Consider the following 18439-nt stretch of genomic DNA (forward strand, 5'->3'; position numbering starts at 1 on the left):
GAACCCCCGGGCCCTCCAGCGGGGGACACACATCGCACAGCGGGGACAACAGCAGTGAGCAAGGTAGGAACGGAGCCCTCATGCTTTCTTAGCTGGCAAGTGGTCACCAATGCACTCAGGGACCGATTGCTCTCTTTCCAATGTTGAAATGTGCTCAGGTACTAGGGGGTTTGTGCTGAGAAAGGTCTATCTTCCTTTTTTTTGACACTTTTTTTCCATGTCCTCCTAGTAAAAGGATTGGCATCTTTATTTCTTCGACCCTGCCAGCAGGCACATGTTAGAGCAACATATGTACCAAATTTGCAGTATGCTTAATAAAAATAAGCAATGAGAAGGGTTTTTTTTTTTTCCTTCATTCAAATGGGTTAAAAGATGAAATCTTCAAAAGCAAATGTAATTAAGATTGCAGAAATGCATGCTAATATTTCAAAGATGCCATCGAAACTCCACTGCATATAAAGAAGAGATGTTAGCTGGCCCATTTTATGAAATCCTGAGCAGTGCTTTTATTTACTTTTTTTACTCAATTCCAATTTACTTGAATGCAAAAATGTTTTGTTTGAGTGCCAAGCCAAACAGAGTAACTGATTTAGCAGGACGAGTATGAAACGAGTTTGGTGCAATTGAAGTGGGACATACTACAAATAATTAGCACTGTCTCAGAAGCTCCGAAGTCTAAAAAGCTGAAATTCTGGGTTTTTCTGAGAAGCTGTTTAAATGCTTCACACTCTTTCTGAAGCGACCAACTGCAGTGGATTTAGTGTTAATTTAATGCAATTAAAATTTAAAAAGGATCCTTAATCTGAATATAAAAGAAAGTGCTTTGTTGAAGTTGACTCTGAACTCACAATAGGTATATACTTTTAAATCTGGTTTTATGATCATGTTTCATTCAAGTGCTGTTAGACAACAAAGGAATTGTGTTTCCAAAAAAAGGTTGAACAGTACTGATTAGCATTGCAAAGTCTGCATTTAACAAGATTAGTTTTTAAACTAAACAGTATATTTTAATTTTTTATATGCATGGACCTAACGTACATGGTGAATAACATCTCTTTTATAGGATTTTAAGTATTTGAGACACTTTATTGTTTAAAGAAAAGTTGCTGACTTCATCGCAAGTATAGCCTAGTAAAAATGGGGCCTGGAATAGTAAACTGTTGCAGAGCTGAGGCAGAAACTGGTAACCTTCTGACCTCTGACTTTTACTGGAAAATGATATGCAACATAAATTCAGGGGGCCTTTTTTCTTTCAAGTATGTATACGTATATATTCTAGTGGTGCTGTTCACAATGCTATAGTTGAAGTGGTGTCAACATGTTCATTAGAGCCCTTTGCTTTTGGAGCAAACTTTAAATCCACTGGTTTTTTAAGGGTGAAAAAAGCTGCTGCAGAAACAGGCTTTGAACTAAAACATGGTGTTTGGAGGGGTTTTTGTGCTTGGATAGGGCTGTTCTCTTACTAGACGGATGTGCACGTGTTCATGTGTATATGTGCGTGGAGAAAACATCTGCGGGGAGGCTTGCCAGCATGCTCCTAAACCTCTTGGGCCCTTTGGAAATTGAGCTACTCGCTTCCTGGTATACTTTTTAAGATTTTCGGTCTTCATTTTCTGCCCAATGTGGCATTTTATTAGTCTGGAGTGCCAGTCGTATCTGATGTTTTATCATCGCCATCCTGGTCGGCTCCTAGCAAGGTGCATGCTATAATCTCAGTCAGAAAGGGTTTTCTAAAGTGACTTTAGAGCTTGAGTCCTATTAAATATCCGGAGAAAGACTTGTCAGTGATGCTTTAGCTGGTTCTGAAACTTTTACCCAAATGCCAGAGTAAGGTTTATTGAGGCTGGAATTGCTGCCAGCGCTTGATAGATGCGTTTCGTGAAGAAGGCTCATTGCATTAAAACTTTAGGAAAGAGTAAAAAAAAGTGGGAATTTGCTAACTGGAGCTCTCAGGTCAAGTTTGGGAAAGCAGTTTTGGAAAGGAGACCATGTCCAAGGGATCTCTGTTACTGAGGCTTGCCTTCAGGCCACTTGCCACCTATGGAAATGGCTTTTTTTTGAGGAACGGGGATGTGGGAAGGGCAGCGGTGGTTTCACTGAGCCTTGCTTTATGTCTTATTTGCTCGAAGCTCTCTGAAGGTTGAGATTATAGGGGAATCTCATTTGTTTAAGCACACCCACGCCTGCATATACACCTCCTGTAAAAAAAAAAAAGCATGGTTTTAGCCTTCCTGCATGGGGAAGAAGTAAAAAACCATGATCCTGAATGACCAAAAGGGAAGAGAAGAAAAAGATCGCAAATACCCTGCCTCTCCTCAACTACATTTAAGTTCAAAATGCCATGATTTGGAGGTTTTTCTTCTATGGCCTTATGAGTGGCAACACTGTGGTCAAACTCCCGTGTTCACCTCTGCTGGATGCTTTTCTTGGCAGCAGAAGCAGCTGGCATGGCACTGCCGCAGCAGCCAGGTGCCGCGGAGGGGTGGCAGCGAAAGGCTGGGGACCCGCACGTTCATGCTTGTGAGCACAGGAGTTAACTCGAGAAGCATGCATTGCATGACATATATTCAGTATATTATGGGCTTCCCTATTTTTAGGAGTTTGTAAAAGTTCCTTTTGGTTCCATCTGTCAAGAGCACATTTGCCATTTAAAAAACCCGAAATCTAATCACCAGAAATATAACCCTCTAAAACTGTCTATTTTTAGGTTGTTCCCACAACCTACTTCCCCTTTTGGGGTAGGTAAAAGCACTTTCTGGGCTGGATTTCCAACCTGGCTGAAGGTATCACAAGGATGTGAGTGCAAGCTTTGCATTTTCAGAGAGGCACACAGACTGGAAAGCTTAAGCCCCTTAGTAAGAGTTTTCTTTTCTCCCTTAGTCCTTAACCCAGACTATGTTAAGGTCTATTTTTGGGCTTTTTGGAAATTTTTCTTCTTTACAGGATTCATCACTGCTTTTAATCCTCACAAAGTGCATTTTTAACCTGTTTATGTCCCTATGCACAACACACATCAAATTACTACCTTTGAAAACAGGAGAGATGCTCCTTCCTGTAAACATTTTAAAGTCTTTTTTAACATGTAAATTTATTTACTTAGTAAACAGTAATGACTCCCAGCTGCTTTGATCTGTTGTAGAAATCCATATTTAACTGCTAGGGAGCTGTTCTGGGGTCTCGTGCCACTGAACAGCAGGATATGTTATCGCATAGCACGTTGACACAACCTCTTATAAAGGCCTGGTATTGTGTCATTGTAAGGGATAGTTATAGTACAGGAATGCAAAATAATATTATGAAAAAGTTTCATGGGCTGTTTTCCCATTGCTCTGAACTTATCGTGAAGGACCATTGGAGGTCTGTCTCCAAATGGTGCGAAGAGATCAGAATTTACACAGTGGAGAAATAACTTGCTAAATTCTATTTAAAAAAAGAAGAGAAGCAAGTTCTTAGGTACGGGCAGATGATGCTGAGCTCACAGCAATGCTATTTTGTCTTACTGCATATTCTAACTTTAAAAGATTCCTGTCTGGGGTATTAACAGATCTATTTTGTTTGTTTTTCAAATAGTCAGGCCAGGAGGATGCTGAACAAAGGCTTGGTACAGTCACTTTTAATCTAGAGTGGGGCTCTTTAATTCCCATGTTCAGCTCTCCTACACGGCTTAGAAGAAAACAAAAAATAATCCATCAGTGTCTCCTATTTGTGCATATTGTTTCTTGCCCCTTTTTTTTCTGCAAGCCTCAGCCTGGGTTCAAAACATTTTTTTAACCTCCAAATAATTGTTGCTCTTTCAAGCTGGGAGTAGAAAGCAGTGATATTTCTTTATAAAAATGTATCAATGGCTGCAGTGGTTTTTTTTCAGGCTTTTGTAGGAGTTCAGGCAACCTATAGGCAAAAAGGCAATTGCGTTTATTATTGCTGGGAATCTCAAGGCAGTTGTTTGGAGGCTGCAAAGGCAGGCGGCAGAACCGGACGGAGGGGGAGACTTGGGCCACATTATGTTCCAGATGACTGAGCAAGGATTTATATACCAGCTCACCTTTTTTTTTTTTTTTTTTTTTAACATGGGAGAAGAAAAGTAATAAGAGCAGGGAGGCAAGGCATTTGAAGCGGTCAGATGGCCGATGACTAATGGGATAGGTGAGCAGGAGCCCGCGGATTGGGTGTCTTAATGAGCACATTTCGCACCGAGTTTGGGCTGCAGTTCCCCTTCACCTTTGCCCTTTATTGACCGAACTGACACTTCATTTTTCACATACTTCCAATTATGGCTGAGCTTAAGTGTTGCCCTGCCTCCTTCCTTTCTTGCCTATGGATGGCTTGAGAGTGGCTGAGGCCACAGAAGATATTTTAATTTGAAAAACTACCATAGCAAGGCAGGTTTAGGGTGTAACCTGAAACTGCTGTCACTTTGCAGTTTCTCGGAGGAAAACAAAAGTTTTAATGTTTCTTGTTTAGCGCTTCCCCCCCTTCTCCGTGGTGAGGTGGGGGATTGCTTTGGGGGCGGTTGGGTTGGCGAGGGATGTTTTCCTTGTGGTAAATCCTTTTCGGCAGTACAGGTGTTGTGGGTGGGAGTCACCCAAGTAAAGAGGTAAACCCAAGTAAAAAGCGGTGCCGTGCTTGAATGGTGGCTCCTTGTTCCCTCTCAATGCAGCATCTTCTCAAGAGGCTTCTTGTGGTGTGATGCCCTGTGATGTACATCACCTAACGGTCTCCTAATGGAAAAGCAAAGCATAATTGTGCCAGAACTTCTCAAGCCTTAGACCAGCGTGGATTTGTTGTTTTGGTAATATTTAATGCGTGAATGCAGATTTGAGTGTGGCCTGGCTGTGAGGCTTTGAGAAGTGGCTGAAGATGATGCTGGGAGAGGCGGGTATGATGAAGGGATGGACAAATCTCCAGTCCGCAGCTGCCCCTTTGCTATACGGGGAGAACCGTGGTATATGTCCCACAGCCCAAGCCTGTGTGCATTTCCATGTTGGCTTTTACACATAGAATCCTTCCAAGGCGGAAACATCTGTTTGCTTTTGCAGGGCTTTGGGGGTTTCAGAGCATGCAGTTTTCCTACCGAATGTGAATTCTGTTGGAAATAGTTGGAATAAGATGCACTTGCATGGGGTGGATGGGTTTAAGAACAAAATAGCTGCTGTTAGACCTTAACTTCCCAGCAGCACCGCTGGATTTTGCAGCGTGGCTTTCCCTACCGGCTCTGTCACGTGAAGTTTGGGTGAGTAATGAGCAGGCACGTCACCTGCGTGCCGGTGGTGATTGCTTTGCATTTAAATATGTGGAGAGTGTATCGACAATTATTTACATCCAAACAGAGGCCCCTTAACCACAGAAGTATTTATCTCAAAAAAAAAAATTGTATGAAGTATTACCTACTTTATTATGTAGCCCTCTGGCATAGTAATGGCATGGCATATTTTTACTATAATATGGTAATAAAAGAATATGTAAAAGGCAGACAAAGGTTCTGTCTTTTCACTAAGGTGACCCCTGTTACCAAGTAACTGCTTTACTTATGAGCTTATTAAAAACTCAAAAAAAATGAGCTTTTCATACTTCACAGGCATTGATGTGAAAATGAGCTGTCCTGCGAGTAGTTTTCTTGATCATTTTTAGAACAATTGATTAGCCAAAGAGCCGCTGTCATTAGTTGACATTGACTGATAGCAATTTGTCACAAGCTCCGAAGGTCAGCCAGGCAGTGGAAGCTTCAGCTTGTCTTTGATTGACCTTTTCTGATGCCATTATCATGCGATCGGTTAGACTGGATGTGACCCTCGATTGGAAAAGACAGGGCATTAGTCAACAGGGGCTGCTCCTGGTATTTTTTCTGGTGCTTTATGTATTGTGAATCTTGAATTAAGCATAATAGGCTTGTTTGGAAATGGACCGGTATCAGTTTTCTTGTCGAGGCTTTGCCATCCCCTTTTCTTTCCTTGCTTTTCCATCAAGTGGGCAGCGCTCGGTTTGCTTTAAATCAGTGTGAGCACCTGTGCTCACTCTTTGACGTGAGATACAGGATTTAAAACAACCCCATGTTTATTTGAAACTCTTTGTGTAGGTGCATATTCTTCAGCAGCACCAGCATTAATTATTTTTATCTCCTCAGAATCATGTTTTATTTTTTAACAGTGATTGAGTAGTTGAAGATTATGCTCATAACAACACGATGTCAATTTATCATTCTGCTCTAAAGCCGGAGGGCGTGAAACTGTTTTTTTCATCCTTCTGGTTTGGTGGTTTTTTTTTTTTTTTTTTTTTTGTTTCATCAGCCTGATTCAGCTGTTAAAGTTAGATTTCAGCAGTGTTAAGCCTCTGTGTCTCAGCTAGGCAGGGTTACGCTTCCAGTATGGTGCATGGGAGAGTGTCCTCACTTGGTAGCGGCTGTCTGTCATGATTCAAGCATCAATCTATTCCCGGTGTCAGGATTTATTTTAATCGTTCGCATTAGCTCCCAACGTCTGTTATTACCAGGCGTTTTTCCTTTCGATTTGGCAAAGCTAACTTAAATACTTATAAATGTTGCTTGTTTTGCCTAAATTGTGGGTAACACAGTTGTAAACGAATTCTTTTCCTTGTAAAAAACCTTCCTTCCTCCCATTTGCCATTCAGGGGAAACTTGAATTTCTCTGTCTAAGTACCAACTTGTTTTTCAGGTCAGCCCCCAGAGATAATAAGCAGTTCAAAACCAGCACAACCATTTCAGCACGGTTTAATGCGACTTTCAGTCTTTGCTCAGGAAAGGCTTCCAGCCAGGAGGGGAGCAGAGAGGCGATCACGTCAGTAGGCAGATCCTTCAGGCTGAAGCTATTGCCATCGTTGGCAGAGCGAAAGAAGGGAAAAAGTCTTTGGGAACTGTTTACCTTTAAAGTGGCTATGGAAATACAAATATTTCTGACTTCTCGGCCTGCCTGTAATCAAGCAGCAAAATTCATATGCTGGAGTCCTTTTTTTTTTTTTTTTTTTAATTTTTCTTGGCAAGTTTTTCTAAACTTAGAAATGTCTAGCCCATTAAACATCTGTGTGGCTGTGTGCAAGTCTGTATATACATAGACGTGTATGTAAGAACATGGCCCTGACCCTGAACTGACCATCCCGTCAGCAGTGCAGGGCTTTTGCAGGCCCCAAAGTGTGTCTGCATGGCCCTGGGTATGTTACTGAGGACAAGGTCTTGAACGTGCTGAGCAGGGAACAGCGGTGGAAAACACTACATTGCTAAATCACATCTTGGGCCGTTACCTAAAAACTCGGGTATAGTCAGGTAGGACTGAAGGGCATGTTGCTTTCCCCCTTGGATGGGGCAGAGAGAGGTTTGGTTGCAAGTAGTTGTAGAAATAGGTTTGAAGTTTTTGGTGTCCAAGATACCCTTTTTTAGCAGTACCTGAGTCTTGTGTTTTGAAGATCACTGATATGATTTGATTTAGAAAAATTGTTCCTTTATTCTGGTGGGGGTTTTTTTCCCCTACACATCCTGGGCGTGCTCCTTTAGGTTGCGGTGGCTCATTGAAGCCAATGAGCTTCCCGTATGGCCCATATGCTTTCCATCTTGAAGGCACCAGCACTATCCCCATTTGCCTCTCCAGGTCTTGGTGGCTTCAGCTGAGTCTTTTGCTGTCTGATGCAGGCAGAGTGTGACTTTCAGGTGTGCATCATTGACCTCTTCAAATTGGAGGTTAAAAAAGCAAAGTCGTGTTCCTGAGATGGTCTCCGCTTTTGAGAAACACTTTATCGCAATGAGTATAAACCCATAAACACGCAGTGTTTCTGGATCAGTGGTGCAAGAGGGTGTGCCATCAGGCTGCTTGGTGTAAACCATTTTCCTATCTCTCACGTGAAATGCTGGGAGGGGAAAAAAAAAACGATGACTAAGGTTGGAAGAGAAGTCTTTAAAATAATGAGTTATGTATGGAGAAAGTGGGTGCTTGTCCCGTAATGCAAGAACTAAGGGTGGGTGTTCATGGCACAGGAGCTTTCCAGAGCGTTAGCAGGTTTAAAACAAACAAAAGTGTTTCACGTGTTGGGTTAAATTTATTGCTACAGTGTGCTGTGGAGGTCAGCAGGGGACAAAAAGAGATTAGACCAATTTCTGGAAAAATAGGTCCTTCTGTAGCTATTAAAAACGCTGGTCCAGATGCAACCACTGGCTCAGGAAGCTGCCCAAGTGCTGATAGTCAGAGCTGTGGCACAGCCGCTTCTGTGTACCCCCCTGTATCTATATGGGTTTCCTAAACACCCATTATTGCTCCTGGGAGAGATCGACATGAGATTGAGCTACTTGGACTGATCTCCTCTAGTTTTTATGTTAAAATAATTTTTAAAAATTCAGTTCAGGAAATAAGATACTGGATTTTTTATTTATCCTTTTTTTGATGGCTCTTGCTAATGCTGGCATGCTTTTGTTGGGAAGAAAGTAAGACATAGTTTGTATTTTCTCGCCCTTATTACCCTGGTGGTGGGAATGGTTTGACGCTATTCATTCAAATTTGACAGGTGATTGCTTCTGTAAATGAATGCACTCAAATCATAATTGTTGCAACAGAATTGTTTGATTACCTGGCGGTAGCCTCTTTCTCTCTGATAGCTTTTGGATCACCTGTTTGCTGAGAGCATTTGACAGTCCTCATGTTTATTACCCAATTGAATGTCAGTAGCAATTGCAGCTAAAGATAAACGAAAATGCAAGTACTTGTTGACCTTGACTTTTTTCCACAAGATATTGGACTTGATGGCTCTATTGCTGTTGAACTGATAAGAGTTATAAACAGTAGTTGAAGGAAAATGTTTTATTCCCAGAGGAAAATACCACGCTTCTGTGGGAAATGGCATCTGACTAGCACTCTTTGCCAAATTTGCTTGGTTCACCTTCATTTAGGCTGTGGGAAAATAAAATACAAATTTCCCCTTTTATGACTTTAATATCTCTGCAAACATGAATTCCTGCGCTCTTTGTGAAGTTTTGTTGGCAGACTGCGCCAATAACATACAGCGAGCGTGAGACCTCGCCATGTTTTACGATGTGCTATAATGAGGATTCTCAATTCTTCCTCATTTTCGGGCTGATTTGATAATTACAGGGAGGGAGCAGAGCTTTCTTCTCCTATTCCATGGGAAGCTTAATATGTCTATAACCAGCAAAGACTGGGAAATGCGTCACTGCGGGTGTGTGTTGCCGGAGCGGGGCTGTGCCGGTGGGAGAGCGACCTGGGGACAATAGCAAAGTTATTGCAGGGATGGGAGGATGATACTTTCACAGGTCACGTTTGCGCCTGCTTTTTTGCGCAGGGTCTCAGGTGGGTTCCCTTGCAGTTTTTTGGGAGGAGGGGGCCAGTTTGGTGTCGCCTGCCCCAGCTGCATTTGGGGGACGGGAGGGATGAGCCTCCTGCCCCAGCAGATCTTGCTGCTATAAGCCCCCCTTATATATATATAGATATCTATATTTTATATATATTTTTATATATATATATATATATTTCTTCTTCATTTCTAATCCTGCTCCAATATGAAACCTGAAAGGAAGACTTCTAGTGGAGACAGGAACAGGCAATAGGCTTTGAGATCTTCCGGGATGAAAGTCATTGTATAAACATAATGCGTAAAGAGCACAAAAGACGATGGAATTATATTGTTTAAAACATAAGTCCTTCTTGTCTCGGCAACTGCTCTGATAAACTCTGTACAATATTGTAGGAGCTTGTTAAAGCACTGAAATGCAGGATTAAGCAGTGCTGTAACAGTTAGCAGAGTCAGACTAGTAATCTTATTGCATTGTATTTTTTTTTAGGTAAGATTAAGCCGGCATTACATTATATGTTTGTGGGCGAGGGGGCATTCTTCAAGAGATTAATTAATAGGATCAACACTGTAAGATGCTGACATAATTTTTTCTAAGCACTTTGATGCACATGGGCTTTTTTTTTTTTTTTTTTTTTAATTCATGAATGAGACGGGGACCTTCTTTGGGTGATCAGGGCAGCCCCTGCGGCTTTTGGCAGAGGCGGAGCCACCTGTCACCGTGTAATTCATCGGGGACTGCTTCTCGCTGGCCTGGTGACCCACTAGTCAGTGCCATGCGAAATACCAGAGGGATAGACCCAATGTCTCTCCTCCCCGAGCTGGTGCGGGATCGCAGGGCTGTGACTAAGCAAATGCCTGACGGTGCTCTGGTGGGTCTTTGAACAAGGGTGTCTTTGGTAAAACCTTCTATCTCTCTGGCTTGTCTCTTTAGCCATTATGCTTCCTCCATGTAGCCTTTGTATCTTGGGTTTGGCATGCTTGAACTTTAGCTGGTAGGGCTTGGGAGGTGGGAAAGGACACGGGAGAGCCTGGCTGGGCCCGTGACATGCCGTGGGAGCAGTGTCACATCAAGGCAAGCCCTCTGCCACCCTCCGGCACTCTGTGGCTTGGGAACTTCCTCATCGCCAGGTGGTATCTCTAGTGTCTAATAGCCACAGATGACAGATAGATAGATAGATAGATAGATTTATTTATATATTTTTTTAAAAAAAATTTTTCATCATGAGCATTGAAAATCTCACACAGAGTTTGCAGGCAGTTTTTTGTGGTTGCTCTTTGCAGAAGCATAATGTGGAGGTGTCAGAAAGATGAAACATCATAAAAATAAATAAAAATATAGTGGGGGCCGCCTTTTCAACTACTTGTCCTTTAGTCCTTTGTTTTTCTGTGGCTGATCCTGTGCCACAGGAGAGCGATGGCTCTTGCAACTCGGATACCGTCTGTTGTCTCAGGGCTGTAAATTCATCTTTTGCGGAAGGGCAGGAGAAGACCTACTAGGAGGAACCACTTATGACCTCAGAAACAAGCTAAAGGTGGTGGACATAACCTAACTGATTGTTAAATCTTCCCCCAGCTCTCTGAATAGCAGTTAGTGTCACATGGATGCATGCTAAAAATATTCTGGAGTCTGTAGCGTCCCAATGGACTTCAGAAGAAGGCATATCTTAGCTCTGTCTGGTCAGCAAGTGAAGGTCATGGAAGCAAGGCTTGCAGGGTGGAGAACCTGTTGTTGCTCTCGTTGCCGTGCCAAGAGGATCTCCTCCCTCCCCAGCACAACACTGAGGGAGAAACCCCACTGTGGTGCTCCTGCCTGGGGCCCTGGGTTATAGCACATACACTTCTGCATCGACTGCCTTCGTAAAGCAGGGGAAGGAGATAACTTGGTCAGTATTAGCTGAACTGCTTGAAGTAAAGTGTCACAATTTAAAACTGTGTTTCTTTCAGGGCACTGTAATGTCAGAGTGTAGCAGCCTCTTGCTAAAGAGTAGTGGATAAGATGCAGGCAAATTGCAGGGGGTGGAAAAGATGCAACAAAGTGGGGTTAAAACATTATGCTCATGCCTCCTTCCTTCACCACTTAGTAAAGCATCTCCTATTTATCCTCTCCTGTCCCTGGCTGTGGCAGTGAGGATGCCCTACGAGAGGCTTTGGCGCAGGATTCTGGCCATTTTCTTTTTTCTGTATCTGTCTGGAGTAACCCATTCAAATTTTGCCTGAGGCTGGCTGTGTAAAAGCAAGAATAGTGGTAATATTAATTCAGTATAACTATCAGTCAGACTTGGTGCCGTGTTGTAGTTTTGTGATGGGCTGTAGGTAAAGCAGGGGGCTGTTTTGTCAGATGGTGAGCAGACTGAGCCACAAAATCTTTGAATGTCAGTGTATAAATATTTATAGTTTGTGTGTGTGTTTGTTCATATACAGGCTTGGATGTGACTACCTCCCACTATTACACATTTATTCTGTGAACCTGGCAAGAAAGGTAGTAAAACAACCACCCTTGCGAAGTACAGGGCTTTTTCAGGACCTTTTTTTCAGAACCTGTATTTCCTTTAGAAAGAGCGTTGTACTAAGTTCCTTGGTGTTACAGCTACCAGAAACAAATTAGCAAGCAGTGCTAACATTAGTGTCTCACCACATATTTAATCCAGCTAAAAAACCCCTGAGGTGGCCATAATTTACCAAGTTGAACAGCAGACTGGCGAGCAGAGAGGGCTGACATAGCCACATCGTCAGGAAATCTGAAGTTGGTGACTTGGTTGAATGTAATCCCAATAAAGTAACCAGCTAACAGTCTGCAGGAATTCAGGCTGCAGCAGGAGGAGCATGTTAGTCATAACATGGGTGTATCTGCTCTTCACCACGATTAATTATATTGTATCACTGAAAAGCAGGGTATGCACAGCTGTGCAATTTTGCAGCATGGCTTTCCATATATAATGTTTTAATAAAAATTAGAATTGCCTCCTACAGTTGAATTGAAATTTTGTGTATTATTAATACACAAATTTTATTTACTGTTGCAGTTGGTGTAGGTGAAATGACAGTATTAAACTTAAAAGTGCCTCTGGAGTTGAAAAATGCCAACTTGATACTAAACATATTAATACTCAGTTAAAATTAGCAATCAATTTACTTGAATATTGGAGGTTAGCCAGGGATGGATCTGAAGTTGTATTAGGTATATCGTACTGGTCTGAATACATCATACACTGTTGCAAAAGCATTGTGCTAATTTTAGCTTACAAAGAGGATGAAGATAAACTGCCTGCTGCTAGTTTGCCATATGCTGTCCTGGTGATAATATTCAAGTAGAAAATATTCTGCAGAGAGTCTTACTGTTTCAGTAAAAGAAAAGTGGAAAAGAGTTAAGCAAATTTCTGCTCCGTAAATGTATACAAAATAATGAAATAAAACAAATCTCAAATGCTGGTAGATGAGATCTGTGAAATTTGTTTTGGTTTTATTGGCTTTCATGGGAGTCAACTATTTGTTTTAGTATATATTTGATCCAATTTTATCCATTTCTCGCATGTAAATCTTAAAATCAATCTAAATAAAAATCGATCTTTCTTCTGGTAGGCAAAAATATAGTCTGTGTTGCTCCTAACTAGTTAAGCCTCCCATCCTTCAAGTTTAGTACAGGAATAAAGTCTCTACTGAGCTGATTTTTCAGGACCTTCTCCTTTTGCTTTGTTTATTTAAAAACACAAAACATGTTCCAGTTGCCATACGGGGAGGATTTTGCTTCTGTAGCTTCACTGAGGAGCATTTGCCTTCTCCATCTGCACCCGCGGCCAGGAGAGGGGTGCATGGGGAGGGGGTGCCCCGTACTCCTGGGCTGCGGAGGGCTGGGGGGAAGCTTTGCATTAGCAAGTGGTGAAAAGCTTGACCTTCGAGTGACCCGGGTCAAGCAAACCCCCCGCCGAAGTGTCCCATTTGGACATGGATACCTGTGGGGTGAGGGAGGAGATAAAGGAGGGGGGAGGAAGATAAAGTAATCCCATTGACCTGGGAACTTCTCAGATATTACAAGCGAGGGAATAGCAGGAATAATAAAAGAGTGGCAATATTTGCCTCCCACCCCCACCCCCCCCACCCCGGGTATCTGTGTAATGTCATTTCCAAAGGGCTGGAGTAGATAATAGCAAATGTGCTTTCAAGTATCGGATCAATCTCTTGAAGTGATGGGGAAGGCTGGATGCTCTGATCTGGCGGGTGCTGGAGAGTGCAATACAGTCCTCATCGCAGCAGAGAGAATTGTATAAATGGACAAAGATCCACTGATTACATCTTTTGCTAAAGTGTTAAGTAAAAGATCTGGCTATAAGAGATGGCTGGTCTACTATTGTCTGGTCTTCTGACTTGTTTTTATACGGGTTTTCACAGGAACAAATACCAATTACCAAAATAAAAGCAAGCGGTGTGGCTGGTCCGTATCGTGGTAGGACATATGCTCTTGAGTCAGCATGGGCAGGAAGCTTGGCAGGTCTGTCCCCTACCATTGCCATTGCATCTTTATCTCTTTGGTTCATTGTTTGCCACTGAGTGCTTGAAATTCCAGTTTCCAAGTAAAAGCTTCCTGTTTCTTGCATTTACATTCACTTTGGTAAGACATAAATTTAGCTATCTATCAAGAAGGGCTTTTTTTTTTTCTCAAGTAAGGCAAAATAGGAAGAAGAAATTTATTCTGATTTGACGATAAGAGGTAGAATTTTGCATTTTCCCAGATTCTCAGTGGCAGGAAGCATGAGGTTGTATCCTCATGATAAGGTGATGGATGGGAGCTAAATTCAGCCTTTCTATCCTGAGTAATTTTAGAAGGGGCCCTGAAGTCCAGATCTTGTTTAGAAACAGAGATGGGCATATTCAGCCTTCATTAGCCATAGTTTCCTTGCGATAGCCTCGCTGCTTGTAAGTTTTTACTGTTCTGTGCAGTATTCAAAGCTAATAGTGCACATATTCTTGTAGTCATCTCAATCCTGAATTTCCCTCCGGAGAGTTTCTGTTTCTCTCCATTGACTGTGGAGGGACTCGGGGAGGACTAATAGCCTCTCTCAGACACTTAGCTTGGCAGTCTGACTTAAATGCTTAGAGTAAGGAGGGATGAATCTGTGCTAAAACTTGTCATTTCTTTAGGAAGGAAATGTTTGCTCAGTGTGGAGAAGCAGAATAAAGAGTTTTGTACCACTGAAGATTAGAGGAGTGGGCTCAGGTGTTGCGTGTGTGGGTGAGGCTGTGTTTTCTGCAGCTGCTGAGCATGCTGGCCTGAGCATCTCATAACACTCGTTGTCTTTGTTGACCTGTATCGGTAACCTGAAGTGTTAAAAAATCTCGGCATTCATAGGAAAAAAAAAAAAATTATTAATATACTCGGGGGGGGGGACAGTGGCTGTATTCCCATGCCTAGCTCTCGGAGGCCAGGTTTCAAGCTTTCTCTGCCATCAGGAGGTTGCTTGCTTCGTCTGTGTGTGTGGTTTTGGTACAAGGTTTTCACATGACTCTGGGGGCTGGGGACTTAAATATAAAACCTGATGGATGGGGCTTGTGAAACTTGGTAGCAACACTTTGCTCAACTTCCAACTAAACAGCATTGAGGTCTTTCATGGGATGAAAGGGTCTGTGAGCGAAACCTTGAAACGAAACCTGTTGCTGAGTTGATGTGGTAGGAATGGCCATACTCAAAACAACTTGGGGCTTTGCTTTGTTGCGCTGTTTGGGCGTGGGGTCCTTTGGCTGCTGGCACTGCAGCTGTTGGGACTTCTCTCCATGCACCTTCCTTGCCTGCTTTTAAATGTAAAACCAGAGTTAAACCTACTTCCACTCCAAACTAACAAGGTACACATTCAGTCCATTTAAGTGTACTAATATGCATTCAAAAAAAGGCTCATTTGTCCACTTTGTTTTGTAGTCATATTTGTAGCAATCCTCACTACCAGATGAGATGGAGGAGTTTTTTAATAATTTCTGTGCAAAGTATAGAACTCTTATTTTCATACTGAAAACGAGCAAGTCCACTTGGATGCTGTTCTGAAAAATATCTCCGGATTGTGCACCATGACCCCACTGTGCTTCAGGGCTGCTTCCTTGGGAAGCTGTGAGTGCAAAGGCTGGGGATGGTGCTGGGTTTCAAGTGCTGGAGGTTTGCAGGGGTGGAGGGAGGGCAGGTTACTGGCAGTGGCAGTGCGGGCTTTCATTCAGCACCTTGTCAGCATGCCTTATCTGGGATCTTGAGGGATGGCTCTGCAGGGTAACTCCGGGGAAGGGAACTGAGTGAGGTGCTTCCAGGGATGTCCCGGCAGAGGCTTCCTCGCGAGCTGTTCTGCTTGCCCCACAGGAGCCATAACCTGCACAAATCCCTGCAGTGCCTCGGAAAGTTGGGCTTTCCGGCATGTTTGTTGACTGCTTTGAGACTTCGACCTCCTTATTTGCAACTTGTGTCAACTTTGAGCTGACATGTACAGCTCCCGCCATCCTGAGCCTCTCCTTGCATGCTCTTGCATGAGGTTCATGTGCAACTCACATGTGCAGAAAGCCTCCTGGGCTGGTGAGAGGTGAGCATTAAGGGAGAGCCTCCCCATGGTCTTACAGGCAAGAGCATATTGCCCTCTCCAGGTCCATTTTTCCTTCTTCAGGTCACTGCTGAGATCATATTCATTGCAAATATGGTGGTTATGTCAAATTCTTTTCCATAGAAACTGTTAAATAAAGTATAGGTAAGAATGCTTTTTAGCTGAACTTTGAATTTCAACTGGCAATTACAGATGAAAATCTCTGTCTTCCCTTCTCATCTGCCTAAACCATGAATTGCAGGTGAAGCTGGTCAGTCAGTTAGTATAAATGACAAAACTCAAAGTTGCTTTGCATAGAAAATGGCAGCGTGATTAGCAATGGTTCAGAGGCCGGCATTATTGGCAACTGTTCAGATAATTGGCAGATATTTGTGAAAGCGTTTTCCAGTCTCAAGAGAATTGCCAGTTTTGGAATCGGTGATTATTGCTTCGGCGTTGCGATGGGAAAGAGTGCAGGTCTGTGACTGGAGACTTCCTTTTCTGCCTGAGAAGCCTTGGTGACCTAGTCTTAAGACAGAGACACTTGCCTCCAGGTTGTAAGTCGTCAGCCATACAGCAAAAGTTGTGTATGGATGAAGCAAGCAGTTCACAAACAGTTGGAAAATTGTGTTTCCATTCCACTCAACATGCGATTAGTTTATTAGAAGAGACTCATTCAGAGTGATGGTGAAAACTGGAAATAGTATTTACTAGGATTTACTTGACTGTGGCAGGATAATTATAGTTTGAATACAGGTTTGTAAGTATTTTCTTTCCTTTTTGTGCATGTCTGAGTGTGTGTCTATATATATATATATATATAAAACAAAACTATCCTGATCCTCATCAAAATAGTCTGCTAATGTTTTCCTGCCTTTATCAAGATGCAGCATGAAAGAACCACTCTGATTCATATATTTAAGGGATGTTATTCTGACCTCGAAAACTGATACTTCCTTAGCTAGTGCCAGCAAGCCCTTTCTGTGGTTTCAGTCCCCATTTCTTCAGCAATTAAGAATCAGGTGGCATCAGAATAACAACTGATTTTAATAGCCACTTTAGCCACCTCCGTCATGCGGAGGAAGCGTGCAGGGCTTCTGCAGAGCTTCAGAGCTCTGCAGTATGACCTCAAGTGACCAGACGCAAAAACCAGTGCAACTCTTGAACGGAAAGGTCTGCATCATCCAAACTCTGCTGACTCTTGTCCAAGAACACACTGTTTACCTGTTCCTTCCAAATTGGTCAATTTTCTGCACCGCCAAGATGTGATTTTTTTTTTTTTTTTTTGCTTATCTCAGTGCAACTTGGTTGGTTTTAGTGGAGCTGCTCTTCACTTACATGTAGATGTACAGCGAGGATTGTGTTTTCTGTTTTGGCAATCAAAGCTAAACATTCCCACTGTCGACCTATATATTGCCGCTTCTTTGTGTTTGAAGATATTTATATATTCATCTGCAAATATGCAGGCTGACCACTCCAATCAAAAGCAACAAATCTTACCAGTTAACTCCAAAATGCATCTTGCTGAAGGCAATGTTTGAAAATGCATTGCTATGAGCATGAAGCAGCTAAGCTTCTGGCTGGCCCTTGAGATGTGTACCCAGACTTTAATGAAGGGTGGGGTTTTCCTTACCCTAATAAATAGATTTTGTCTGGGGAGGTGAGAGGCAGAAAGAGGGAACGTATTTGCCCAATCCTAAATAAAAGGCTATTTATGCCTAATACATTGGCAGAATTATTCCAGAGTAATTAATCCATGAGAAAATATGATCCTTGTGTCACTGCCAAGGTCAGAGAGACCTATGGTGATCTACAGAGGATGTTCAGGTCACCCAAGTTAAATCTGCCTAGGGGCCGACTTAGCTCATGCACCACATTTTTTTCCAAGATTAATAAAAGCAAACATCTGTATATGAAGGCAGGGCTAAGAGTGTGGTCAACTCTCTCCTTTGAGCCAAGGTCTCCTGTTTTTCCCTTCCCTTTCCAGGTTGCTCCTTCCATTTCCTTTCCATTCTTCTCTTTTCCCAGCATTTACAGGATGCTCAGAAAAGTCGGTCTTTTCCTGTGCGTAGCAACTGATGCCTATAAAACCCTTCTAGTTGATAACTGCATGCACAGGAAGGGCACAGGGACATTGCTGGTGTTTACCCAGGAGCAGCGTTGGCTGTCTGCATGTGCGTGGTGTGCCCTTTCACATCAGTTGAGAAGCACATCTTGAAAATTGGGGCAAGAAAGATGGGATACACAGTAGAAATATATTCCTTGGTAACCCCAACTGAGAGGGTACCATCTGAGCAACAGGATATTTGGCAGAACCATTTTGAAGGTGAAACTGGTGACATTTTAGGCACTGCCAGGCTGCCCCAGGAGGAGACAGGTCAAGTGGTGAGCTGGGCAGATGAGAATCCTCTTCCATCACTGGTGGGTGGAACGGGCAAGACAAGGTCCTCAGCCCTTTCAACAAGGATGAGTTTGCTTCAGCAGAAAAGCAAGATTATTCTTCCATGTGGTCAATACCTGCCATGGGGAAGCTGATGCCTGTGGTTTATAGCCTGCCAGAGCCTGAGGTTTTCTTTAACTTCCTT

At 42.7% G+C, this 18439-nt stretch overlaps 1 protein-coding gene across 8 annotated transcripts in view; it reads left to right on the top strand.

Annotated features, from left to right (window-relative positions):
• Nucleotides 1–18439, top strand: part of MEIS1 (Meis homeobox 1) — a 110396-nt gene that overhangs the window by 28778 nt on the left and 63179 nt on the right. For all 8 annotated transcript variants that reach the window (XM_030022312.2, XM_030022317.2, XM_030022314.2 and 5 more), the window contains one exon: nt 1–63. This exon is cut by the window's left edge and continues 49 nt beyond it. In XM_030022312.2, coding sequence (XP_029878172.1) covers nt 1–63 — 63 coding nt within the window. The remainder of the gene's footprint in view (nt 64–18439) is intronic.

The sequence above is a fragment of the Aquila chrysaetos genome, chromosome 8, assembly GCF_900496995.4.
Source record: "Aquila chrysaetos chrysaetos chromosome 8, bAquChr1.4, whole genome shotgun sequence".
NCBI classification, from domain to species: Eukaryota; Metazoa; Chordata; class Aves; order Accipitriformes; family Accipitridae; genus Aquila; species Aquila chrysaetos.